The 26,952-nt window shown below is 48.6% G+C and overlaps 1 protein-coding gene across 2 annotated transcripts in view; it reads left to right on the forward strand.

Annotated features, from left to right (window-relative positions):
• Positions 1 to 26,952, forward strand: part of erfl3 (Ets2 repressor factor like 3) — an 84,060-nt gene that overhangs the window by 49,855 nt on the left and 7,253 nt on the right. The window contains exon 2 of one of the 2 annotated variants that reach the window (XM_021623645.3): positions 4,066 to 4,300. In XM_021623645.3, the coding sequence (XP_021479320.3) occupies positions 4,066 to 4,300 (235 nt within the window). The remainder of the gene's footprint in view (positions 1 to 4,065; positions 4,301 to 26,952) is intronic. The other variant, XM_021623653.3, reaches the window with a different exon arrangement.

The raw sequence follows: 26,952 nt of genomic DNA on the forward strand, positions 1-26,952 counted from the left end.
GTTTGGGTCAGACACAGTGGTCAGGTATTCTGCCGCTGTGTACTCTCTGTTCAGGGCCAAATAGCATTCTAGTTTGGGTCAGACACAGTGGTCAGGTATTCTGCCGCTGTGTACTCTCTGTTCAGGGCCAAATAGCATTCTAGTTTGGGTCAGTCACAGTGGTCAGGTATTCTGCCACTGTGTACTCTCTGTGTAGGGCCAAATAGCATTCTAGTTTGCTCTGTTTTTTTGTTAATTCTTTCCAATGTGTCAAGTATTTATCTTTTTGTTTTCTCATGATTTGGTTGGGTCTAATTGTGTTTCTGTCCTGTGGCTCTGTGGGGTGTGTTTGTGTTTGTGAACAGTGACTCTCCTTCTCTCTATGTCTCTCTGTCACGGTCTCTCTGACCACTGCGCCACTTGGGATGAGGGTAGGAGATGGTTCTGTGTACTTGGTTGTCAGCGATTGGATATGGCACGTTACTCTCCTTCTCGCTATCATTCCCTTTTTCCACTCCCCCCCCCCCCCCCCCATCTCTCTCTCTCGTTTAGAGGTCATTGTAGTTGGTCCCTCTACATAGTTGAAATAACTCCAGCGTTAGAAGTCTAGAAAAGGCCCGCCAAAGAGATCACACAGAGGAAGACGGGCATCCGCAGAGATAGAGAGGGAGAACAAGGGAGGGGGGTAAGCAATGTGACCTGGATGACAGCAGACTGACTACCAGACGAGCTATGATCTCATCCCTCTCTTTATACCCCTTCTTTCCCCAACCCCCTCTTCAACCATTGTCTCTCTCTCTCTTCCCACTCTTGTTTCCCACTCTCCCTCCTCCCCCTTTCTCTCTCCTTGCCCTAGGACTCACCCTGTCTCCTCTTCCCTCCTTCTCTTTCAGCCCCCCCAGGACTCCCTCCATCCCCCAACCAAAAGTTGTAGCTACTTACCACACTCTCCAACCCCCCCCCCCCCCCCCCTTTTATATATTCTCACTTACTAACACCCCTCCACACCCCGAGCTCTAGTGTCCCAGGGCAGAGATTACCCCCCCCCCCCCCCCCTCCACACACACACACACAGCCTAGCTGCTGCATTATTGATGGTGTGTGTGTCTGGCTCCTCTCTGTGCTGTAATGGCTATCTGGTGTCTCCCCCAGGAGGGAAAGAGAGCACCAGAGATGGATAGAGGAGAGGAGGATGGGCAGGAGGAGTAGAGGTCAGAGAGGTTAAGTCTGGGGGGGTGAGGTCCCACACTGCTTTTCTCCTGCATGGCATTGATGCATTCTGACACACACACGTACACGTCTTTCTCACACAAAGCCCACTGTAGGGTCGCTTAAAACCTCATCAAACAGACGTGTGTGTGTTTGTCGTGGTCTCTGTTTCTTGTGTCAGTATGAGCAGCCTCTTGTGATAACTGATCCACGGTGACTCAGGACAGGTTTGGCCTCTGGGTGTAACATATAGGACACAGCCTTGGGGTGTGATGAAAAGACACCTGTTGTGGCTCTATTTTCCTCAGAATCCCTGTAGAGAAGACATGTCTGTCCCGTATCACAACACACTACTGGGCTCTGGTTGCTCAGACATTGTTTCCTACCAAGATCACTTTACACTGATATTACAACTCACACTGGTGCTTTCATCCCCTGTTTAGCTGGCTGTTTTTTTTTGGGAGGGGGGGGGGGGGGTGTTTACCCTGTTATTTACACACACGGTACGGTACGCTCTCTCCATATCTGTACGTGTGATGATGTTGATTGGTTTTGTAGTCTTTGTTCAGAGGTTGGCAGGCAGAGTTTGCCTCTATCTACTTACCAGGGATCCATTTCACCTGTTGACCTGACACGCGATGTGTGTGTAGTCTATTGCCTGTGTCACTGTCATCCTATCAAAGCTGAGTTTCGGCAACAAAATATATAAAAACAAGACATCTGTCAATAATTGAGAACTCTCCAAACTGCCCTTATTCAGTTAGTCAATCTGGTTCACCAAGGCAGACCTATTTAAGCCCACATAGAACTACATAAAGCAGATCTGGCACATATATTTTGAGTGTGGCTCTATGTTGGTTGCCAGATGCTGTGTATTGATGTAGTGGAGGGCGTTAGGTAACAGGGTCTAAATGGTGGCGCTGCATAGCCCTAACCCTAACCCTTGTATCTATCTGTCAATCACTCCATCGTCTACAAAGGCTCTCCAACATCTAGCTACATTTGGTTATTTTTATGATTTTCAGGGCTCATCTCTCAATGATCGGCTATGAAAAACCAACTGACATTTACTCCTGAGGTGCTGACCTGTTGCACCCTCTACAACCACTGTGATTATTATTATCTGACCCTGCTGGTCATTTATGAACATTTGAACATCTTGGCCATGTTCTGTTATAATCTCCACCCGGCACAGCCAGAAGAGGACTGGCTACCCCTCATAGCCTGGTTCCTCTCTAGGTTACTTCCTAGGTTTTGGCCTTTCTAGGGAGTTTTTCCTAGCCACCGTGCTTCTACACCTGCATTGTTTGCTGTTTGGGGTTTTAGGCTGGGTTTCTGTACAACACTTTGAGATATCAGCTGATGTAAGAAGGGCTATATAAATACATTTGATTTGTACTAGTAGTGACTTTTCTGCTGTCGTGATGTCATACACGCCCATGATGTAGCTAGACCTCATACAAATGCGGTCTAAAGTTAAGTTAATTCCGTAACGCCATGTTATCTGTTGTATAGATCCTGCCACGTGAATCAGGAGAAAGTTGGAGGCCTCAAACCCCGATGAATGGGATTGGTCGGCAATTGACTTGGCCTGATATTTATCACGGAACTATGGACTCCTGTTCTTCTCAGGCAGAGTAATGGTTATGTAGAGAGGATGTTCGTCATATTGAACAGTAGGTGATCCGTGTTCCTCTCTGATTTCAACTATGTAACACTCCGGTGATGCTAACACCCAGTCTGGCTCAGATTTGTCACATCTTCATGACCACATGTGAGGAAATAGCCTCTCAAGTACATTCAACTCGTCATTCAAGAATATACACTCATTCACTCACATACTGGCTTATTCTCAATCTTGAATACACATTTACATCAAGGTCAGTCGAGCAGGCAGACAAACAAACAAACACTCATGAACATGTGCCCACACCCACAGTCTGTTTCCACCTTTCACACTTTGCGTTTCCGTTGTACATTTGGGGGAGGGAGGACTAGGTCGTGTTGTTTCCTCTGTCAGTAGGAAACAGTGACAGAATCAGGGAAAAGAGATGGAGAGGTTTTCATTATGAATAGTATTCCACAGACATAGAAAGAGCACCAGTGTTGTGGTCGTGTGTGTGTTCACTATTAGAGTAGTATCACGGCAGGGAGATCAGTGAGTGTTTCCGGCGCAGGACTGTTGTGGGTGGGTGGACGCCCTAGCAGTGACAGTGAGAGGACTGTTGTGGGTGGGTGGACGCCCTAGCAGTGACGGTGACAGGACTGTTGTGGTTTCTACACTCAGTCTACCATGAGTCAGATACAACACAAAGTAGAGTGGAGGAGAGGAAAGAAGAGGAGGGCAGAGAAGAGGCCAGGTCAGGCAGGCGTGAGTGACAAGCAGCCACACTCGATGATGTGCAGCACTGTGTACGCCTGAATAACAGTAGAAACAGAATCAGACTGATGTACAGATGGATCCCAAATACATCCCTAAGCTACAGACCGAGAACTAAAAGACCGAACACAAGTAGGCCTCACTAATCCTCTTTCCTCTTCTAGAACACACCTTCTAGAACACATGTTCCACTCTGCACCTGAGAACACCTGACAGGGCAAGCGGCAACCTCTCTCCTCTTGTAGGAATTGGAATCAATATTCATGTCCTGCCCTGCAACTAAACAGCATTCCTGTGACTCAGCTATTGGCCCAAACGTTGGGTTTTTATGTGCTGCCTACTGTTTAGAAATAAGTGAACATTTAGACTGAGAGCATAGCCTTTCTGAACGTGCTGTCCTCTATGAAGGCTAATCGTCTCAGTCCATCAGTATGGCTGTGCTCCACGGACCTCCAGGCTAACTCCCTTCTCCCTGGTCTCCCCCCTCTCCTCCCCAGGGTTTGCCTTTCCAGACTGGGCCTACAAACCTGAGTCGAGCCCCGGCTCGCGGCAGATCCAGCTGTGGCACTTCATCCTGGAGCTGCTGAGGAAGGAGGAGTACCATGATGTCATCGCCTGGCAAGGGGACTATGGAGAGTTTGTCATCAAGGACCCTGACGAGGTGGCCCGGTTATGGGGGGCCCGCAAGTGCAAACCCCAGATGAACTACGACAAGCTGAGCAGGGCACTCCGGTAAGGAAACTCAATAACACCAAGCGTGTCCTGCTCCATGTGCTGTTTACACACGGATCCTAATGCACATGGCTGTCTTATGGCAGTGATCCAGGCCCCAATTCCTCCCCAAGCTCGGGCTTCGGCCCCAGATATAGGTTTATTGTTACGTTGTGCACGGTCAACATTTCATCAACACAGTCTGCTTGACATGACCATGTCTCTCACACCTGCCTAAGCTGGCTGTTATGACTATGACACCAGCTCTAGCCCCTAAAGCACTGTATACTGTAGGCCTATCGTATTGGCACTGACCCTATCTCCTAATACACTGTATTCTGTAGGCCTATCGTATTGGCACTGACCCTATCTCCTAATACACTGTATACTGTAGGCCTATTGTATTGGCACTGACCCTATCTCCTAATACACTGTATACTGTAGGCCTATCGTATTGGCACTGACCCTATCTCCTAATACACTGTATACTGTAGGCCTATCGTATTGGCACTGACCCTATCTCCTAATATACTGTAGGCCTATCGTATTGGCACTGACCCTATCTCCTAATACACTGTATACTGTAGGCCTATTGTATTGGCACTGACCCTATCTCCTAATACACTGTATACTGTAGGCCTATCGTATTGGCACTGACCCTATCTCCTAATACACTGTATACTGTAGGCCTATCATATTGGCACTGACCCTATCTCCTAATACACTGTATACTGTAGGCCTATCGTATTGGCACTGACCCTATCTCCTAATACACTGTATTCTGTAGGCCTATCGTATTGGCACTGACCCTATCTCCTAATACACTGTATACTGTAGGTCTATCGTATTGGCACTGACCCTATCTCCTAATACACTGTATACTGTAGGCCTATCGTATTGGCACTGACCCTATCTCCTAATACACTGTATTCTGTAGGCCTATCGTATTGGCACTGACCTTATCTCCTAATACACTGTATACTGTAGGCCTATCATATTGGCACTGACCCTATCTCCTAATACACTGTATTCTGTAGGCCTATCGTATTGGCACTGACCCTATCTCCTAATACACTGTATTCTGTAGGCCTATCGTATTGGCACTGACCCTATCCCCCAATACACTGTTTTGGCAGTGACTAGAAAGCACATGGACTCTATTGACACCAACTCAAACCCCATATTCCTGCCATGGCGTTGATAATATTGCCCATGTAATGGCAGTGACTAAACAAAAAAGATTGTTCACTCAAACACCCCAAACACCCCAAACCCTTATACTGTTATGGCATTGACCTCCATGACCCCGTATGGCTTCCCCATGCACTGTATAACCACTACTCTGACTACATGTAGCCTATCACATGTCAATCACCCATACACTGTATAACCACTACTCTGACCACATGTAGCCTATCACATGTCAATCACCCATACACTGTATAACCACTACTCTGACCACATGTAGCCTATCACATGTCAATCACCCATACACTGTATAACCACTACTCTGACCACATGTAGCCTATCACATGTCAATCACCCATACACTGTATAACCACTACTCTGACCACATGTAGCCTATCACATGTCAATCACCCATACACTGTATAACCACTACTCTGACCACATGTTGTCAATCACATGTCAATCACCCATACACTGTATAACCACTACTCTGACCACATGTTGTCAATCACATGTCAATCACCCATACACTGTATAACCACTACTCTGACCACATGTTGTCAATCACATGTCAATCACCCATACACTGTATAACCACTACTCTGACCACATGTAGCCTATCACATGTCAATCACCCATACACTGTATAACCACTACTCTGACCACATGTTGTCAATCACATGTCAATCACCCATACACTGTATAACCACTACTCTGACTACATGTAGCCTATCACATGTCAATCACCCATACACCGTATGAAAGGGATGAGCATGACAAGTTTAGTACTCAAACTGACATCAACCCAATCTTTACCAGAGATTCTTTAAAAAATGTTTAAATACTGTAAATCTATTTGGTCAACATTTTCTCTTGAAGACGACGTTAATTTGCTTTAACTAATGTTCTATTTGTACATGTGCATTTGCAGGACACACCAAAAACAAACCATGCCAAGCATCACACAATGCTGCTCCCTAAATTCCCTTTCCCAGAAATAATGTTCCAACAATGAGCTGCAGTTTCTGAATCATTTTGTCATTTTCTGCTTAGGGTACTTTACGGTTGTCACTGGTTACCACAGCCACAAAGTCAAAATTGGCTATATTGTAAAAATGAATGAAAACAAAAGATTCTACCAAGTCCAGGCCTCCTCACCAAACAGAGGTCCTGCACAGAACTCATCTCCATGCAGTGTTCAATTTATTGTTAATCAATTTAGAAAATTCCAAGGAACAGGCATAATACACTAAATCCAATGTCTGTATATCAAGAAGAGGGCAGATTTTGGTTTGTAACCTTGAAAAATGTAGACCAGTTTCAAATGATCACTCTGAGAATAACTGTTCCAGGTGGGAGATGCGAATCGCTTGGCACTATTCTGTTATATTACATCCGTTTTTAATACAAAATAGGTGTCTTGTCTGCTAAATTAACAAAACCATGCAATGCCATTGCACAACCATAGGCTTCTTCAAGCAAGCACCACATTGCTGAGGTTACTCCCTTTTTGAAGATTGGGTTCCACAATATAATATAACCTGGCGATATTACGGTTTCAATACATTCATCTTAAATGGCACTTGTTTTTTTATTGACTGACTATATATGAGGCAATTTAGCAATTAAGATGCGTTATCTATAATGGTTATGATAAATGAGGCATTGTTGCTCACTATAGGCATATCCAGAAGATAAATGTGCACATATTCGTTTCTAAAAATAGAACTCGGGCGATTTAAAACAAATGATGCGAGAACTGTTCCAGTCAAAAAGGTCAATTGTCCCTCCCTACTGTATAACTTGTCCCTCCCTACTGTATAACTAGTCCCTCCCTACTGTATAACTAGTCCCTCCCTACTGTATAACTAGTCCCTCCCTACTGTATAACTAGTCCCTCCCTACTGTATAACTTGTCCCTCCCTACTGTATAACTAGTCCCTCCCTACTGTATAACTTGTCCCTCCCTACTGTATAACTAGTCCCTCCCTACTGTATAACTAGTCCCTCCCTACTGTATAACTAGTCCCTCCCTACTGTATAACTAGTCCCTCCCTACTGTATAACTAGTCCCTCCCTACTGTATAACTAGTCCCTCCCTACTGTATAACTAGTCCCTCCCTACTGTATAAGTAGTCCCTCCCTACTGTATAAGTAGTCCCTCCCTACTGTATAACTAGTCCCTCCCTACTGTATAACTAGTCCCTCCCTACTGTATAACTAGTCCCTCCCTACTGTATAACTAGTCCCTCCCTACTGTATAACTAGTCCCTCCCTACTGTATAACTAGTCCCTCCCTACTGTATAACTAGTCCCTCCCTACTGTATAACTAGTCCCTCCCTAATGTATAACTAGTCCGACCACATGCAGCCTATCACATGTGACTCTGAAGCCCATCATTTATGGACACCAACTCAGGTCTGTTATGGCACTGACCCCAACACCCATTAGGGCCTCACCGTTACGGCAATGAACCCCATATACTGTAACACCAATTCAAGCTACTTTGGTGATGACCCCAGCCTTACTCTTAGGTCTGTGACCCTGTAGTGTAACGAGCCAGTAATCCATCCATCCAGGCCTCAGGCTGTACAGTATCATCCCCCAGGCTGGGCCTGATCTACCTCTCAGCTACACACACACACACCGTAACACACCATTTACTCACTGACAACAACGCAACAGACTTTGACATACACTTTGTACTAATCTGTACAGTCTAGAATAATACACAGGTGACACATTGCAAAGCAATTGCTTCACTCAGGACAGAATAGGAGCCATAACCTGAGAGAACTACACAGTTCAACAGCCAAGTCTCTAACCTAACCAGTCACCCCTGACTGTTAGAATGGGCTGGCTTGTAGTCTCTTGTATTTCTGACTTCACAAAACAGAGATTAGACTAAGCACTGATAAACCACACATAATCTGGAAGCAGTGAGAGCAGAAGAGCGATGGGGTCGCCCTGTTTAGGGTGGGGGCTTACGTAAGGTCTCTACTGTGGTGTGATTAACATGGTGTCTGTTGCAGATGGGGTCTGATGAGGACAGCCTGGTTTAACACACTAATTGCAAATCACAGTTTGGAGGGAGGGGGGTGTTTTCCTTTTTGGTCTTAATACATCTTAACGATGTGAGATCCACCTCCTTCCTTCTCCTCCTCGCCTCTGCCCTCCTCTTCTTCCTTATTCTCTCCTCACACTACCCCGTTCTTCTCTTCCTCTCCTCCTCGCCTCTGCCCTCCTCTTCTTCCTTATTCTCTCCTCACACTACCCCGTTCTTCTCTTCCTCTCCTCCTCGCCTCTGCCCTCCTCTTCTTCCTTATTCTCTCCTCACACTACCCCGTTCTTCTCTTCCTCTCATCCTCGCCTCTGCCCTCCTCTTCTTCCTTATTCTCTCCTCACACTACCCCGTTCTTCTCTTCCTCTCCTCTGCCCTCCTCTTCTTCCTCATTCTCTCCTCACACTACCCCGTTCTTCTCTTCCTCTCCTCCTCGCCTCTGCCCTCCTCTTCTTCCTTATTCTCTCCTCACACTACCCCGTTCTTCTCTTCCTCTCATCCTCGCCTCTGCCCTCCTCTTCTTCCTTATTCTCTCCCCACACTACCCCGTTCTTCTCTTCCTCTCATCCTCGCCTCTGCCCTCCTCTTCTTCCTTATTCTCTCCTCACACTACCCCGTTCTTCTCTTCCTCTCCTCCTCGCCTCTGCCCTCCTCTTCTTCCTTATTCTCTCCTCACACTACCCCGTTCTTCTCTTCCTCTCCTCCTCGCCTCTGCCCTCCTCTTCTTCCTTATTCTCTCCTCACACTACCCCGTTCTTCTCTTCCTCTCCTCCTCGCCTCTGCCCTCCTCTTCTTCCTTATTCTCTCCTCACACTACCCCGTTCTTCTCTTCCTCTCCTCCTCGCCTCTGCCCTCCTCTTCTTCCTTATTCTCTCCTCACACTACCCCGTTCTTCTCTTCCTCTCCTCCTCGCCTCTGCCCTCCTCTTCTTCCTTATTCTCTCCTCACACTACCCCGTTCTTCTCTTCCTCTCCTCCTCGCCTCTGCCCTCCTCTTCTTCCTTATTCTCTCCTCACACTACCCCGTTCTTCTCTTCCTCTCATCCTCGCCTCTGCCCTCCTCTTCTTCCTTATTCTCTCCTCACACTACCCCGTTCTTCTCTTCCTCTCCTCCTCGCCTCTGCCCTCCTCTTCTTCCTTATTCTCTCCTCACACTACCCCGTTCTTCTCTTCCTCTCCTCCTCGCCTCTGCCCTCCTCTTCTTCCTTATTCTCTCCTCACACTACCCCGTTCTTCTCTTCCTCTCCTCCTCGCCTCTGCCCTCCTCTTCTTCCTTATTCTCTCCTCACACTACCCCGTTCTTCTCTTCCTTCTCCTCCTCGCCTCTGCCCTCCTCTTCTTCCTTATTCTCTCCTCACACTACCCCGTTCTTCTCTTCCTCTCCTCCTCGCCTCTGCCCTCCTCTTCTTCCTTATTCTCTCCTCACACTACCCCGTTCTTCTCTTCCTCTCCTCCTCGCCTCTGCCCTCCTCTTCTTCCTTATTCTCTCCTCACACTACCCCGTTCTTCTCTTCCTCTCCTCCTCGCCTCTGCCCTCCTCTTCTTCCTTATTCTCTCCTCACACTACCCCGTTCTTCTCTTCCTCTCCTCCTCGCCTCTGCCCTCCTCTTCTTCCTTATTCTCTCCTCACACTACCCCGTTCTTCTCTTCCTCTCCTCCTCGCCTCTGCCCTCCTCTTCTTCCTTATTCTCTCCTCACACTACCCCGTTCTTCTCTTCCTCTCATCCTCGCCTCTGCCCTCCTCTTCTTCCTTATTCTCTCCTCACACTACCCCGTTCTTCTCCTCCTCTCCTCCTCGCCTCTGCCCTCCTCTTCTTCCTTATTCTCTCCTCACACTACCCCGTTCTTCTCCTCCTCTCCTCCTCGCCTCTGCCCTCCTCTTCTTCCTTATTCTCTCCTCACACTACCCCGTTCTTCTCTTCCTCTCCTCCTCGCCTCTGCCCTCCTCTTCTTCCTTATTCTCTCCTCACACTACCCCGTTCTTCTCTTCCTCTCCTCCTCGCCTCTGCCCTCCTCTTCTTCCTTATTCTCTCCTCACACTACCCCGTTCTTCTCCTCCTCTCCTCCTCGCCTCTGCCCTCCTCTTCTTCCTTATTCTCTCCTCACACTACCCCGTTCTTCTCTTCCTCTCCTCCTCGCCTCTGCCCTCCTCTTCTTCCTTATTCTCTCCTCACACTACCCCGTTCTTCTCTTCCTCTCATCCTCGCCTCTGCCCTCCTCTTCTTCCTTATTCTCTCCTCACACTACCCCGTTCTTCTCCTCCTCTCCTCCTCGCCTCTGCCCTCCTCTTCTTCCTTATTCTCTCCTCACACTACCCCGTTCTTCTCCTCCTCTCCTCCTCGCCTCTGCCCTCCTCTTCTTCCTTATTCTCTCCTCACACTACCCCGTTCTTCTCTTCCTCTCCTCCTCGCCTCTGCCCTCCTCTTCTTCCTTATTCTCTCCTCACACTACCCCGTTCTTCTCTTCCTCTCATCCTCGCCTCTGCCCTCCTCTTCTTCCTTATTCTCTCCCCACACTACCCCGTTCTTCTCTTCCTCTCATCCTCGCCTCTGCCCTCCTCTTCTTCCTTATTCTCTCCTCACACTACCCCGTTCTTCTCCTCCTCTCCTCCTCGCCTCTGCCCTCCTCTTCTTCCTTATTCTCTCCTCACACTACCCCGTTCTTCTCCTCCTCGCCTCCTCGCCTCTGCCCTCCTCTTCTTCCTTATTCTCTCCTCACACTACCCCGTTCTTCTCTTCCTCTCATCCTCGCCTCTGCCCTCCTCTTCTTCCTTATTCTCTCCTCACACTACCCCGCTCTTCTCTTCCTCTCCTCCTCGCCTCTGCCCTCCTCTTCTTCCTTATTCTCTCCTCACACTACCCCGTTCTTCTCTTCCTCTCCTCCTCGCCTCTGCCCTCCTCTTCTTCCTTATTCTCTCCCCACACTACCCCGTTCTTCTCTTCCTCTCATCCTCGCCTCTGCCCTCCTCTTCTTCCTTATTCTCTCCTCACACTACCCCGTTCTTCTCTTCCTCTCATCCTCGCCTCTGCCCTCCTCTTCTTCCTTATTCTCTCCTCACACTACCCCGTTCTTCTCTTCCTCTCCTCCTCGCCTCTGCCCTCCTCTTCTTCCTTATTCTCCCCTCACACTACCCCGTTCTTCTCCTCCTCTCCTCCTCGCCTCTGCCCTCCTCTTCTTCCTTATTCTCTCCTCACACTACCCCGCTCTTCTCTTCCTCTCCTCCTCGCCTCTGCCCTCCTCTTCTTCCTTATTCTCTCCTCACACTACCCCGTTCTTCTCCTCCTCGCCTCTGCCCTCCTCTTCTTCCTTATTCTCTCCTCACACTACCCCGTTCTTCTCTTCCTCTCATCCTCGCCTCTGCCCTCCTCTTCTTCCTTATTCTCTCCTCACACTACCCCGTTCTTCTCATCCTCTCCTCACCCCTTCTCCTCCTCGCCTCTGCCCTCCTCTTCTTCCTTATTCTCTCCTCACACTACCCCGTTCTTCTCATCCTCTCCTCACCCCTTCTCCTCCTCGCCTCTGCCCTCCTCTTCTTCCTTATTCTCTCCTCACACTACCCCGTTCTTCTCATCCTCTCCTCACCCCTTCTCCTCCTCGCCTCTGCCCTCCTCTTCTTCCTTATTCTCTCCTCACACTACCCCGTTCTTCTCTTCCTCTCCTCCTCGCCTCTGCCCTCCTCTTCTTCCTTATTCTCTCCCCACACTACCCCGTTCTTCTCCTCCTCTCCTCCTCGCCTCTGCCCTCCTCTTCTTCCTTATTCTCTCCTCACACTACCCCGTTCTTCTCTTCCTCTCCTCCTCGCCTCTGCCCTCCTCTTCTTCCTTATTCTCTCCTCACACTACCCCGTTCTTCTCTTCCTCTCCTCCTCGCCTCTGCCCTCCTCTTCTTCCTTATTCTCTCCTCACACTACCCCGTTCTTCTCTTCCTCTCCTCCTCGCCTCTGCCCTCCTCTTCTTCCTTATTCTCTCCTCACACTACCCCGTTCTTCTCCTCCTCTCATCCTCGCCTCTGCCCTCCTCTTCTTCCTTATTCTCTCCCCACACTACCCCGTTCTTCTCTTCCTCTCCTCCTCGCCTCTGCCCTCCTCTTCTTCCTTATTCTCTCCTCACACTACCCCGTTCTTCTCTTCCTCTCATCCTCGCCTCTGCCCTCCTCTTCTTCCTTATTCTCTCCTCACACTACCTCATTCTTCTCTTCCTCTCATCCTCTCCTCACCCCTTCTCCACATTTCCTCTGGTTTCATCCTCCTTATAGTCTAGTAGTGCCCAGGCCTGTAGAGTCACAGTATTAGAACAGATATGGAGCTTAGCCCACCAGTAAGTCATTTATTTATTTATTCAGTCAAAGTTTTGGACACACCTACTCATTCCAGGGTTTGTCTTTATTTAAAAACAGATTTTCAAAAAAAAAAAAATTCATTGCAGCCTTCCTCCTCTTTCACTCTGTCTGCTCCCCTTGTATCTTTCTCCATCTTTCCCTCTGTAGCGTGTCTCTCCCTCATATCTCTGACCTTAACACACACACTTATATTTCCGTCTTTGTGGAGACCTAAAATTGATTTCCTTTAAAAATTTTCTCTAACCCTACCACCTAACCCTACCACCTAACCCTACCACCTAACCCTACCGCCTAGACTTACCCTACCGCCTAGACTTACCCTACCGCCTAGACTTACCCTACCGCCTAGACTTACCCTACCGCCTAGACTTACCCTACCGCCTAACCCTACCGCCTAACCCTACCGCCTAACCCTACCGCCTAGACCTACCGCCTAGACCTAACCCTACCGCCTAGACCTAACCCTACCGCCTAGACTTAACCCTACCGCCTAGACCTAACCCTACCGCCTAGACCTAACCCTACCACCTAGACCTAACCCTACCGCCTAGACCTAACCCTACCGCCTAGACCTAACCCTACCGCCTAACCCTACCGCCTAGACCTAACCCTACCGCCTAGACCTAACCCTACCGCCTAGACCTAACCCTACCGCCTAGACCTAACCCTACCGCCTAGACCTAACCCTACCGCCTAACCCTACTGCCTAGACCTAACCCTACTGCCTAGACCTAACCCTATCGCCTATACCTAACCCTACCGCCTAAGCATAACCCTACCACCTAACCCTACCGCCTAAATCTAACCCTTCCGCCTAACCCTACCGCCTAACCTTACCGCCTAACCTTAACCCTAACCGCCTAACCCTAAACCTTCCGCCTAACCCTAAATCTACCTTCTAGACCTAACCCTAATTGTAACCCTACCGCCTAACCCTAACCCTACCGCCTAACCTTAACTCTACCGCCTAACTCTAACCCTACCGCCTAAGCATAACCCTACCACCTAACCCTACCGCCTAACCCTAACCCTAAATCTACCGCCTAGACCTAACCCTAATTGTAACCCTACCACCTAACCCTACCGCCTAACCCTAAACCTTCCGCCTAACACTAAATCTACCGCCTAGACCTAACCCCAATTGTAACCCTACCGCCTAACCCTACCGCCTAACCTTAACTCTACCGCCTAACCCTAACCCAACTCTAACCCTACCGCCTAACCCTAACCCTACCTCCTAACCCTAACCCTACCGCCTAACCCTAAACCTACCGCCTACCCTAAATCTACCGGCTAGACCTAACCCTGATTGTAACCCTAAACCTACCGCCTAACCCTAAACCTACCGCCTAACCCTAAACCTACCGCCTAACCCTAAATCTACCGGCTAGACCTAACCCTGATTGTAACCCTAAACCTACCGCCTAACCCTAAACCTACCGCCTAACCCTAAATCTACCGGCTAGACCTAACCCTGATTGTAACCCTAAACCTACCGCCTAACCCTAAACCTACCGCCTAACCCTAAATCTACCGGCTAGACCTAACCCTGATTGTAACCCTAAACCTACCGCCTAACCCTAAACCTACCGCCTAACCCTAAATCTACCGGCTAGACCTAACCCTAATTGTAACCCTAAACCAAACCCCTAAGCGTAAAATAGCCTTTGTCCCTCTGGATAGAAGAACAAGACCACACACACACACACACACACACACACACACACACACACACACACACACACACACGGCCTAATCCTCACTGTGTGAGTGTGAATTTCACAGTGGCTGTGGGAGCAGGAGACAGGAATGATGCAGGGAGTCACGTGTCCTCTTGGAGAGTCAACTCACAGGCACACTGGATTACAATAGTATTCCTGATAAGGGGAAATCACCATGTGCACACTATACAGGAAACTGTAAGATCATGGGCCTGGGTGATTGAAGTGCAGGGGCTTGAAAACATGCGTTTGAACTGTGTGTGCGAGAGAGTGTGTGTAAGTTAACTCCAGCTGAAGTCCTGGGTACCACACTGACTTTGGTCTCCAGATTTCTTCCATATGTGTGGAGCAAGGTGGCCCTCTCTGTCATGTGTTCCATATGGGGATGGGGTTGCTACAATGTGTGTTTTATTGGTCTTTAGTGCCATCAATCCTCTTCCCACATTGCTATTGATGTGAATCTTGAGAGGGTTTGTTGTGGTAGCAGACCCATGACCTCACATACCGCTCCGGTGTCAAACGAGGTGTGTGTGTGTGTGCGTGTGTGTGTGTGTGTGTGTGTGTGTGTGTGTGTGTGTGTGTGCGTGCTTGAATTGAACAAAGTGCCAAAGGGAGTTGATCATGGATGATTTATTTATTGTTGTTGCTCTGAGTGAAATGTATGAACAGTACTCTATCAGAGATATTAATCACAGTGATAGAGCGACTGGTTCACAGCACTTGGAGGTAAACCCATCCCATAGACATTATTGTGCTCTGTAGCCCCAGTCCCAGTGTGGATCCCCTCTCCACCCAGTGCTCAGAGAGAGAGAGGGGTGGAGAGGGAGAGTGGACAATGGCATCAGTGTACTGGTTGGAGGGCTATGGGAGTAAACCAAGATGGCAGTCGCACAGTGAAGCCCTGGGTCTCTCTCTCTCTCTGGTCCCAGTACCATGTTGTGGTCTGGGCCTCTGATGGGGTCATGATGTTGACTGTTAGCAGCTCATACAGGTCAGAGGTTAGAGGTTGCATTCACCACAGCTGGCAAAGATTACCATCAGGCGCCGTAGGATACCCCTCCCCCATCTCACACACACACCGATCGTGTTCACTCCGTGTGTGTTTGATTGAGCAGAACTGCTGTGACACCACTGTGACTAGGACTGTGACTAGGTCAGGAGTCCCGGCCTTACAACAGAGCCTATTGTATAGAGAGAACTAGGGAGAGGAGGGCGGGTGACTGTATGAGTTTGTGTTAAGTGTGTTGTACATTTATAGTCCCGTGTGTGTGTGGTGTGTGTACACATCTCATTGTCCAGGATAGAATGAGTCTTTTATTTGCTGTGCGGGCAGAGCACACACGAGCCGCACACACCCAGAGTACACTTGACCACACGCTTGTGCCCACAGAGCATGTGACTGGCCTAATCAGACTCCAGATAGATCCTCATCTCCACACACACACACCCTTAAAGCATGTGACCAGCCTAGCCAGACCCTCATCTTTACACACACACACACACACACACACACACACACACACACACACACACCCTTAGAGCACGTGACCAGCCTAGCCAGACCCTCATCTTTACACACACACACACACACACACACACACACACACACTACAGTTTAGCCACCCACCAACACTGGTCACACAAACCAGGTTTTCCAGTAGTGTTCGGTCTCACGTGCATAAGGCCACACACCTGAGTGTGAGCAGCTGGTGTGACGAGAGGCAGAAAATAAACAGGGACTCATGGAGGGCGTTGTTATCCTGACTTCCTGTTACAGTCAGTGCCTAGTTACTGCACTACAATGTGTGTGTCCGTGCCTGTCCGTGTGTAGGGAAAGAGAGCCAGAGAGCAGTTATATGACAATAGATTGTGTGTGTGTGTGTTAGAGGTCGACTGATTAATCACAATGGCAGATTAATTGGGGCCGATTTCAAGTTTTCTTTATAATCGGAAATCTGCATTTTTGGGTGCCGATTTTTTAAATATTTTTTTATACCTTTATTTAACTAGGCAAGTCAGTTAAGAACACATTCTTATGTTCAATGGTGGCCTAGGAACAGTGGGTTAACTGCCTCGTTCAGGGGCAGAACGACAGATTTTCACATTGTCAGCTCGGGGAATCCAATCTTACAACCTTACAGTTAACAACCTGCCTCTCTCTCGTTGCACTCCACAAGGAGACTGCCTGTTACGCGAATGCAGTAAGCCAAGGTAAGTTGCTAGCTAGCATTACATTTATCTTATAAAAAACAATCATAAATCACTAGTTAACTACACATGGTTGATGATATTACTAGATATTATCTAGCGTGTCCTGCGTTGCATATAATCTGACTGAGCATACAAGTATAAGTATCTGACTGAGCGGTGGTAGGCAGAAGCAGGCGCGTAAACAATCCTTCAAACAGCAATTTAGTGCGTTTTGCCAGCAGCTCTTCACAATGCTTCAAACATTGAGCTGTTTATGACTTCAAGCCTATCAACTCACAAGATGAGGCTGGTGTAACCGATGTGAAATGGCTGGCTAGTTAGCGCGCGCTAATAGCGTTTCAAACGTCACTCGCTCTGAGCCTTCTAGTAGTTGTTCCCCTTGCTCTGCATGGGTAACGCTGCTTCGATGGTGGCTGTTGTCGTTGTGTTGTTGGTTCGAGCCCAGGGAGGAGCGAGGAGAGGGACGGAAGCTATACTGTTACACTGGCAATACTAAAGTGCCTATAAGAACATCCAATAGTCAAAGGTTAATGAAATATAAATGGTATAGAGGGAAATAGTCATATAAATACTATAATAACTACAACCTAAAACTTCTTACCTGGGAATATTGAAGACTCATGTTAAAAGGAACCACCAGCTTTCATATGTTCTCATGTTCTGAGCAAGGAACTTAAACGTTAGCTTTCTTACATAGCACATATTGCACTTTTACTTTCTTCTCCAACACTTTGTTTTTACATTATTTAAACCAAATTGAACATGTTTCATTATTTACTTGAGGCTAAATTTATTTTATTGATGTATTATATTAAGTTAAAATAAGTGTTAATTCAGTATTGTTGTAATTGTCATTATTACAAAAAATGTTATTTTTAAATCGGCCGATTAATCGGCATCAGCCTTTTTGGTCCTCCAATAATCGGTGTCGGCGTTGAAAAATCGTAATCGGTCGACCTCTAGTGTGTATAGAGAGCAGCTATATGACAATAGATGTGGTGTGTGTGTATAGAGAGCAGCGATATGACAATAGATGTGGTGTGTGTGTATAGAGAGCAGCTATATGACAATAGATGTGTGTGTGTGTATAGAGAGCAGCGATATGACAATAGATGTGTGTGTGTGTGTATAGAGAGCAGCGATATGACAATAGATGTTGTGTGTGTGTATAGAGAGCAGCTATATGACAATAGATGTGGTGTGTGTGTGTGTGTGTATAGAGAGCAGCGATATGATAATAGATGGTGTGTGTGTGTGTGTGTGTATAGAGAGCAGCGATATGACAATAGATGTTGTGTGTGTGTGTGTGTGTATAGAGAGCAGCTATATGACAATAGATGTTGTGTGTGTGTATAGAGAGCAGCTATATGACAATAGATGGTGTGTGTGTGTGTGTGTGTATAGAGAGCAGCTATATGACAATAGATGTTGTGTGTGTGTATAGAGAGCAGCAATATGACAATAGATGTGGTGTGTGTGTGTGTGTATAGAGAGCAGCGATATGACAATAGATTGTGTGTGTGTGTGTATAGAGAGCAGCGATATGACAATAGATGGTGTGTGTGTGTGTGTGTTTATAGAGAGCAGCGATATGACAATAGATGGTGTGGGTGTATAGAGAGCAGCGATATGACAATAGATGGTGTGTGTAGAGAGAGCAGCGATATGACAATAGATGGTGTGTGTGTGTGTGTGTTTATAGAGAGCAGCGATATGACAATAGATGGTGTGGGTGTATAGAGAGCAGCGATATGACAATAGATGGTGTGTGTGTGTGTGTGTTTATAGAGAGCAGCGATATGACAATAGATGGTGTGGGTGTATAGAGAGCAGCGATATGACAATAGATGGTGTGGGTGTAGAGAGAGCAGCGATATGACAATAGATGGTATGTGTGTGTATAGAGAGCAGCTATATGACAATAGATGGTGTGGGTGTAGAGAGAGCAGCTATATGACAATAGATGATGTGGGTGTAGAGAGAGCAGCTATATGACAATAGATGATGTGGGTGTATAGAGAGCAGCTATATGACAGTAGATGGTGTGTGTGTAGAGAGAGCAGCTATATGACAATAGATGGTGTGTGTGTAGAGAGAGCAGCTATATGACAATAGATGGTGTGTGTGTGTATAGAGAGCAGCGATATGACAATAGATGGTGTGTGTGTAGAGAGAGCAGCGATATGACAATAGATGGTGTGGGTGTATAGAGAGCAGCGATATGACAATAGATGGTGTGGGTGTATAGAGAGCAGCGATATGACAATAGATGGTGTGGGTGTAGAGAGAGCAGCTATATGACAATAGATGGTGTGGGTGTAGAGAGAGCAGCGATATGACAATAGATGGTGTGTGTGTATAGAGAGCAGCGATATGACAATAGATGGTGTGGGTGTAGAGAGAGCAGCTATATGACAATAGATGGTGTGGGTGTAGAGAGAGCAGCGATATGACAATAGATGGTGTGTGTGTATAGAGAGCAGCGATATGACAATAGATGGTGTGGGTGTAGAGAGAGCAGCTTTATGACAATAGATGGTGTGGGTGTAGAGAGAGCAGCGATATGACAATAGATGGTGTGTGTGTATAGAGAGCAGCGATATGACAATAGATGGTTTGGGTGTAGAGAGAGCAGCGATATGACAATAGATGGTGTGTGTGTATAGAGAGCAGCGATATGACAATAGATGGTGTGTGTGTGTAGAGAGAGCAGCTATATGACAATAGATGGTGTGGGTGTATAGAGAGCAGCTATATGACAATAGATGGTGTGGGTGTAGAGAGAGCAGCTATATGACAATAGATGGTGTGGGTGTAGAGAGAGCAGCTATATGACAATAGATGGTGTGGGTGTATAGAGAGCAGCGATATGACAATAGATGGTGTGGGTGTATAGAGAGCAGCGATATGACAATAGATGGTGTGTGTGTATAGAGAGCAGCGTTATGACAATAGATGGTGTGGGTGTAGAGAGAGCAGCGATATGACAATAGATGGTGTGGGTGTTATAGAGAGCAGCGTTATGACAATAGATGGTGTGTGTGTGTAGAGAGAGCAGCTATATGACAATAGATGGTGTGTGTGTGTAGAGAGAGCAGCTATATGACAATAGATGGTGTGGGTGTAGAGAGAGCAGCTATATGACAATAGATGGTGTGGGTGTATAGAGAGCAGCGATATGACAATAGATGGTGTGTGTGTATAGAGAGCAGCGATATGACAATAGATGGTGTGGGTGTAGAGAGAGCAGCTATATGACAATAGATGGTGTGGGTGTATAGAGAGCAGCGATATGACAATAGATGGTGTGTGTGTGTGTATAGAGAGCAGCGATATGACAATAGATGGTGTGTGTTTATAGAGAGCAGCTGTATGACAATAGATGGTATGTGTGTTGAGAGGGAGCAGCTATATGACAATAGATGGTGTGTGTTTATAGAGAGCAGCTGTATGACAATAGATGGTATGTGTGTTTATAGAGAGCAGCTATATGACAATAGATGGTGTGTGTTTATAGAGAGCAGCTGTATGACAATAGATGGTATGTGTGTTGAGAGGGAGCAGCTATATGACAATAGATGGTGTGTGTTTATAGAGAGCAGCTGTATGACAATAGATGGTGTGGGTGTAGAGAGGGAGCAGCTATATGACAATAGATGGTGTGTGTAGAGAGAGCTGCGATATGACAATAGATGGTGTGTGTTTATAGAGAGCAGCTGTATGACAATAGATGGTGTGTGTTTATAGAGAGCAGCTGTATGACAATAGATGGTATGTGTGTTGAGAGGGAGCAGCTATATGACAATAGATGGTGTGTGTTTATAGAGAGCAGCTATACGACAATAGATGGTATGTGTGTTTATAGAGAGCAGCTATATGACAATAGATGGTGTGTGTGTATAGAGAGCAGCTATATGACAATAGATGGTGTGTGTAGAGAGAGCTGCTGTTGTACTCTGGAGAACAGATGACTCTGTATCAAGCAGCCATATTGCTTTGAAACTGACAGTATGAAGAGTTCCAATAGACAGGGCAGCTAAATGGCTAGAAGGATGGTTAGACCAGGGTCACTGTTAAGAGGATTCAAATTTCCCCTACTTTCTCTTCCTCTCATCTGTCCTCTGTTCTTCTCTCATCTCTGATCCCTCTGTCCTCTCTTCTCCTCTCATCTCTGATCCATCTGTCCCCTCTTCTCCTCTCATCTCTGATCCCTCTGTCCTCTCTTCTCCTTATCTCTGATCCCTCTGTCCTCTCTTCTCCTCTCATCTCTGATCCCCCTGTCCTCTCTTCTCCTCTCATCTCTGATCCCTCTGTCCTCTCTTCTCTGCTCATCTCTGATCCTTATGTCTTCTCTTCTCCTCTCATCTCTGATCCCTCTGTCCTCTCTTCTCCTCTCATTTCTGATCCTTATGTCTTCTCTTCTCCTCTCATCTCTGATCCCTCTGTCCTCTCTTCTCCTCTCATCTCTGATCCATCTGTCCTCTCTTCTCTGATCCTTATGTCCCCTCTTCTCTATCATCTCTGATCCCTCTGTCCTCTCTTCTCCTCTCATCTCTGATCCCCCTGTCCTCTCTTCTCCTCTCATCTCTGATCCCTCTGTCCTCTCTCCTCTCTCCATCAACTCTGGGAATTCCACAGCACAGTCTTGATGACATTTTCCAGGAAATGACCCATCCCTCTGTTCTCTCTCTCTCTCATCTCTCTCTATTTGGTGTGTGCCTACTTCTCTGCTTTGTCTCATCAGCCAGTTTAGTTGTTTGTAATTGTGGGTGTAATCCCTGTCCTGCAATCTCACACACATACTGTATACACACAATCTCACACACATACTGTGTACACACAATCTCACACACATACTGTGTACACACAATCTCACACACATACTGTGTACACACAATCTCACACACATACTGTGTACACACAATCTCACACACATACTGTGTACACACAATCTCACACACATACTGTGTACACACAATCTCACACATACTGTGTACACACAATCTCACACACATACTGTGTACACACAATCTCACACACAGACTGTATACACACAATCTCACACACAGACTGTGTACACACAATCTCACACACAGACTGTATACACACAATCTCACATGGATACAACAAATAGCACACCCATAAACCCATTGCATATTTTCCTGGAAGTCTCTCACTAAGTCTAAATCCACATGGGTATTGTTACATCTGATTATGAGCGGATGAAGGTTTTTAGGTGTGTGTGTTCACCTTTGTGTGTGTGGAGTGTGTCAGGGCTGGGGGGGGGGGGGCAGCTAAACACAGACCCTCAAAGAATCTTTATTCTCGTTTGAAGTGAGTTCAAATGCTCTTCAAAGCATTCCCGTACTCTGACTATGTGATGAGAGAGGGAGGAAGGGAGGAGATCGAGAGGGTAGAGTTGTGTAGGACCATGTGCCTCTCCTCTGTCGGAAATGGAGAGACATACTGCTGGGAGGCTGCCTGACCTAAACAATGTTTTCAACAGAGCAGGCCTGTCCTGTCTCCCACTCCGTCTCCATCGCCCCCAGGGAAAGAGGGAGGGAAGAGGGATAAACCGGTAGATAATATTAAATGGGACGGATGGAAGAATGGAATGCGATAGAGGAATGAAGGGGAGAGAATCAGATCCAGAGGGAGGGGGGGAGCGGAGGGGGGAAGGGAGAAAGAGGGGAGAGGGAGCGGAGGGGGGGAAGGGAGAGGGATGGAGGGAGAGAGAGGGAGGGGGAGGGATGGAGAGGGGAGAGGGAGGGGGAGGGATGGAGAGAGAGGGGAGGGAGAGGGATGGAGAGAGAGGGGAGGGGGAGGGATGGAGAGAGAGGGGAGAGGGAGGGGGAGGGATGGAGAGAGAGGGGAGAGGGAGGGGGCGGGATGGAGGGAGAGGGAGGGGGCGGGATGGAGAGAGAGGGGAGAGAGAGGGGAGAGGGAGCGGAGGGGGGGGAGGGAGAGGGATGGAGGGAGAGAGAATTGAATTGAATTGAATTGAGAGAGAAGGGAGAGGGAGCGAAGGGGGGGAAGGGAGAGGGATGGAGGGAGAGGGGAGGGGGAGGGATGGAGAGAGAGGGGAGGGGGAGGGATGGAGAGAGAGGGGAGGGGAAGGGATGGAGAGAGAGGGGAGGGGAAGGGATGGAGAGAGAGGCGAGAGGGAGGGGGAGGGATGGAGAGAGGGGAGGGGGCGGGATGGAGAGAGAGGGGAGAGGGAGCGGAGGGGGGAAGGGAGAGGGGTGGAGAGAGAGAGGGAGGGGGAGGGATGGAGAGGGAGGGGGCGGGATGGAGAGAGAGAGGGAGGGGGAGGGATGGAGAGGGAGGGGGCGGGATGGAGAGAGAGGGGAAAGGGAGCGGAGGGGGGAAGGGAGAGGGATGGAGTGAGGGGGAGGGATGGAGGGGGAGAGAGAGAGGGGAGAGGGAGGGATGGAGGGGGAGAGGGAGAGGGAGGGAGAGAGAGAGGGGAGGGGGAGGGATGGAGGGAGAGAGAGGGGAAAGGGAGCGGAGGGGGAAAGGGAGCGGAGGGGGAAAGGGAGAGAGAGGGGAAAGGGAGCGGAGGGGGGAAAGGAGAGGGATGAGGGAGAGGGAGGGGGAGGGATGGAGGGAGAGAGAGGGGATAGGGAGCGGAGGGGGAAAAGGAGAGGGATGGAGGGAGAGAGAGGGGATAGGGAGCGGAAGGGGGAAAGGAGAGGGATAGAGTGGGGGGATGGAGGGAGAGAGAGGGGAAAGGGAGCGGATGGGGGAAAGGAGAGGGATGGAGGGAGGGGGAGGGATGGAGGGAGAGGGAGGGGATAGGGAGCGGAGGGGGGAAAGGAGAGGGATGGAGGGAGGGGGAGGGCGAGAGAGGGGATAGGGAGCGGAGGGGGAGCGGAGGGGGGGAAGGCAGAGGGATGGATGGGAAGGGATGGAGGGAGAGAGAGGGGAGAGGGATGGAGGGAGAGGGAGGGGAGAGGGGGCGGAGGGGATGGGATGAAGGGAGAGAGAAGTGAGAGGGAGCGGAGAGGAATGGAGGGAGAGGGAGCGGAGGGGGGAGGGGAGAGGGATGGAGGGAGAGGGAGCAGATGGGAAGGGATGGAGGGAGAGAGAGGGGAGAGGGAGCGGAGGGGGGAAGGGAGAGGGATGGAGGGAGAGAGAGAGGGGAGAGGGAGCGGAGGGGGGAGGGAGGGACAGAAAAAGAGCTACAGTCTGCCTCCATACACAGACACCACAAGTCTTAGCATAATAAGAGTGGGAGGCTCCAGGTAAAATAACAGCGTAGTAGATAATAACAGCTACTCTGGCTGACTGACTGGCGGACTGTCCCAGACCCATGCAGTCAGTCACCAGTAGTGGAACACCACTAATCATACTGTATTATCAGCAGTCCTAACCTCTAACCTCTCACACACACACACTGACACACACACACACACACACACACACTGACACACACACACATACACTGATACACACATACACTGACATTGGTGAGGGGCTGTGGGGTTAGTCAGAGCGTTGTTAGGTTGGTGAGGGGCTGTGGGGTTAGTCAGAGCGGTGTTAGGTTGGTGAGGGGCTGTGGGGTTAGTCAGAGCAGTGTTAGGTTGGTGAGGGGCTGTGGGGTTAGTCAGAGCGGTGTTAGGTTGGTGAGGGGGCTGTGGGGTTAGTCAGAGCGGTGTTAGGTTGGTGAGGGGCTGTGGGGTTAGTCAGAGCGGTGTTAGGTTGGTGAGGGGCTGTGGGGTTAGTCAGAGCGGTGTTAGGTTGGTGAGGGGCTGTGGGGTTAGTCAGAGCGGTGTTAGGTTGGTGAGGGCCTGTGGGGTTAGTCAGAGCGGTGTTAGGTTGGTGAGGGGGCTGTGGGGTTAGTCAGAGCGGTGTTAGGTTGGTGAGGGGGCTGTGGGGTTAGTCAGAGCGGTGTTAGGTTGGTGAGGGGGCTGTGGGGTTAGTCAGAGCGGTGTTAGGTTGGTGAGGGGCTTTGGGGTTAGTCAGAGCGGTGTTAGGTTGGTGAGGGGCTGTGGGGTTAGTCAGAGTGGTGTTAGGTTGGTGAGGGGGCTGTGGGGTTAGTCAGAGCGGTGTTAGGTTGGTGAGGGGGCTGTGGGGTTAGTCAGAGCGGTGTTAGGTTGATGAGGGGCTGTGGGGTTAGTCAGAGCGGTGTTAGGTTGGTGAGGGGCTGTGGGGTTAGTCAGAGCGGTGTTAGGTTGATGAGGGGCTGTGCGGTTAGTCAGAGCGGTGTTAGGTTGGTGAGGGGCTGTGGGGTTAGTCAGAGCGGTGTTAGGTTGGTGAGGGGCTGTGGGGTTAGTCAGAGCGGTGTTAGGTTGGTGAGGGGGCTGTGGGGTTAGTCAGAGCGGTGTTAGGTTGATGAGGGGCTGTGGGGTTAGTCAGAGCGGTGTTAGGTTGGTGAGGGGCTGTGGGGTTAGTCAGAGCGGTGTTAGGTTGGTGAGGGGCTGTGGGGTTAGTCAGAGCGGTCTTAGGTTGGTGAGGGGCTGTGGGGTTAGTCAGAGCGGTGTTTGGTTGGTGAGGGGCTGTGTAGTTCGTCAGAGCGGTGTTAGGTTGGTGAGGGGCTGTGGGGTTAGTCAGAGCGGTGTTTGGTTGGTGAGGGGCTGTGGGGTTAGTCAGAGCGATGTTTGGTTGGTGAGGGGCTGTGGGGTTAGTCAGAGCGGTGTTTGGTTGGTGAGGGGCTTTGGGGTTAGTCAGAGCGGTGTTTGGTTGGTGAGGGGCTGTGGGGTTAGTCAGAGCGGTGTTTGGTTGGTGAGGGGCTGTGGGGTTAGTCAGAGCGGTGATTATTGGTGGGTTTAGATGAATGGTACATAAAGAGATGGACTAGGGTTAACAGAGGGACAGGGGAGTGTGATTATTGGTGGGTTTAGATGAATGGTACATAGAGAGATGGACTAGGGTTAACAGAGGGACAGGGGAGTGTGATTATTGGTGGGTTTAGATGAATGGTACATAAAGAGATGGACTAGGGTTAACAGAGGGACAGGGGAGTGTGTGACCAGTTGGTCTAGAAAAGCCCTGACTAAACTACTGTGCCTCTGATTTGGTCGGATGCCGATATATTAACACACACACACACCCCATCTCTCCTGGCTACTTTGTGTGGACGTCACACAATACTAGTTAATAAGACCATTCACTAGCTGTGTGTGGAGGGACATGACAGACCTGGGTTTATTGAAAATAAATAATTTCCCCCTGTGTGGTACCATTTGAAGAGTTCCTGTATGAATGTGTGTGGTACCATTTGAAGAGTTCCTGTATGACTGTGTGTGTGGTACCATTTGAAGAGTTCCTGTATGACTGTGTGTGGTACCATTTGAAGAGTTCCTGTATGACTGTGTGTGTGGTACCATTTGAAGAGTTACTGTATGACTGTGTGTGTGGTACCATTTGAAGAGTTCCTGTATGACTGTGTGTGTGGTACCATTTGAAGAGTTCCTGTATGACTGTGTGTGGTACCATTTGAAGAGTTCCTGTATGACTGTGTGTGGGGTACCATTTGAAGAGTTCCTGTATGACTGTGTGTGTGGTACCATTTGAAGAGTTCCTGTATGACTGTGTGTGGTACCATTTGAAGAGTTCCTGTATGACTGTGTGTGGGGTACCATTTGAAGAGTTCCTGTATGACTGTGTGTGGGGTACCATTTGAAGAGTTCCTGTATGACTGTGTGTGGTACCATTTGAAGAGTTCCTGTATGACTGTGTGTGGTACCATTTGAAGAGTTCCTGTATGACTGTGTGTGGTACCATTTGAAGAGTTCCTGTATGACTGTGTGTGTGGTACCATTTGAAGAGTTCCTGTATGACTGTGTGTGGTACCATTTGAAGAGTTACTGTATGACTGTGTGTGTGGTACCATTTGAAGAGTTCCTGTATGACTGTGTGTGTGGTACCATTTGAAGAGTTACTGTATGACTGTGTGTGTGGTACCATTTGAAGAGTTCCTGTATGACTGTGTGTGGTACCATTTGAAGAGTTCCTGTATGACTGTGTGTGTGGTACCATTTGAAGAGTTCCTGTATGACTGTGTGTGGTACCATTTGAAGAGTTCCTGTATGACTGTGTGTGGTACCATTTGAAGAGTTCCTGTATGACTGTGTGTGGTACCATTTGAAGAGTTCCTGTATGACTGTGTGTGGTACCATTTAAAGAGTTCCTGTATGACTGTGTGTGGTACC

The sequence above is a fragment of the Oncorhynchus mykiss genome, chromosome 2, assembly GCF_057628025.1.
Source record: "Oncorhynchus mykiss isolate SJ-2025 chromosome 2, ASM5762802v1, whole genome shotgun sequence".
In the NCBI taxonomy this organism is placed as follows: domain Eukaryota; kingdom Metazoa; phylum Chordata; class Actinopteri; order Salmoniformes; family Salmonidae; genus Oncorhynchus; species Oncorhynchus mykiss.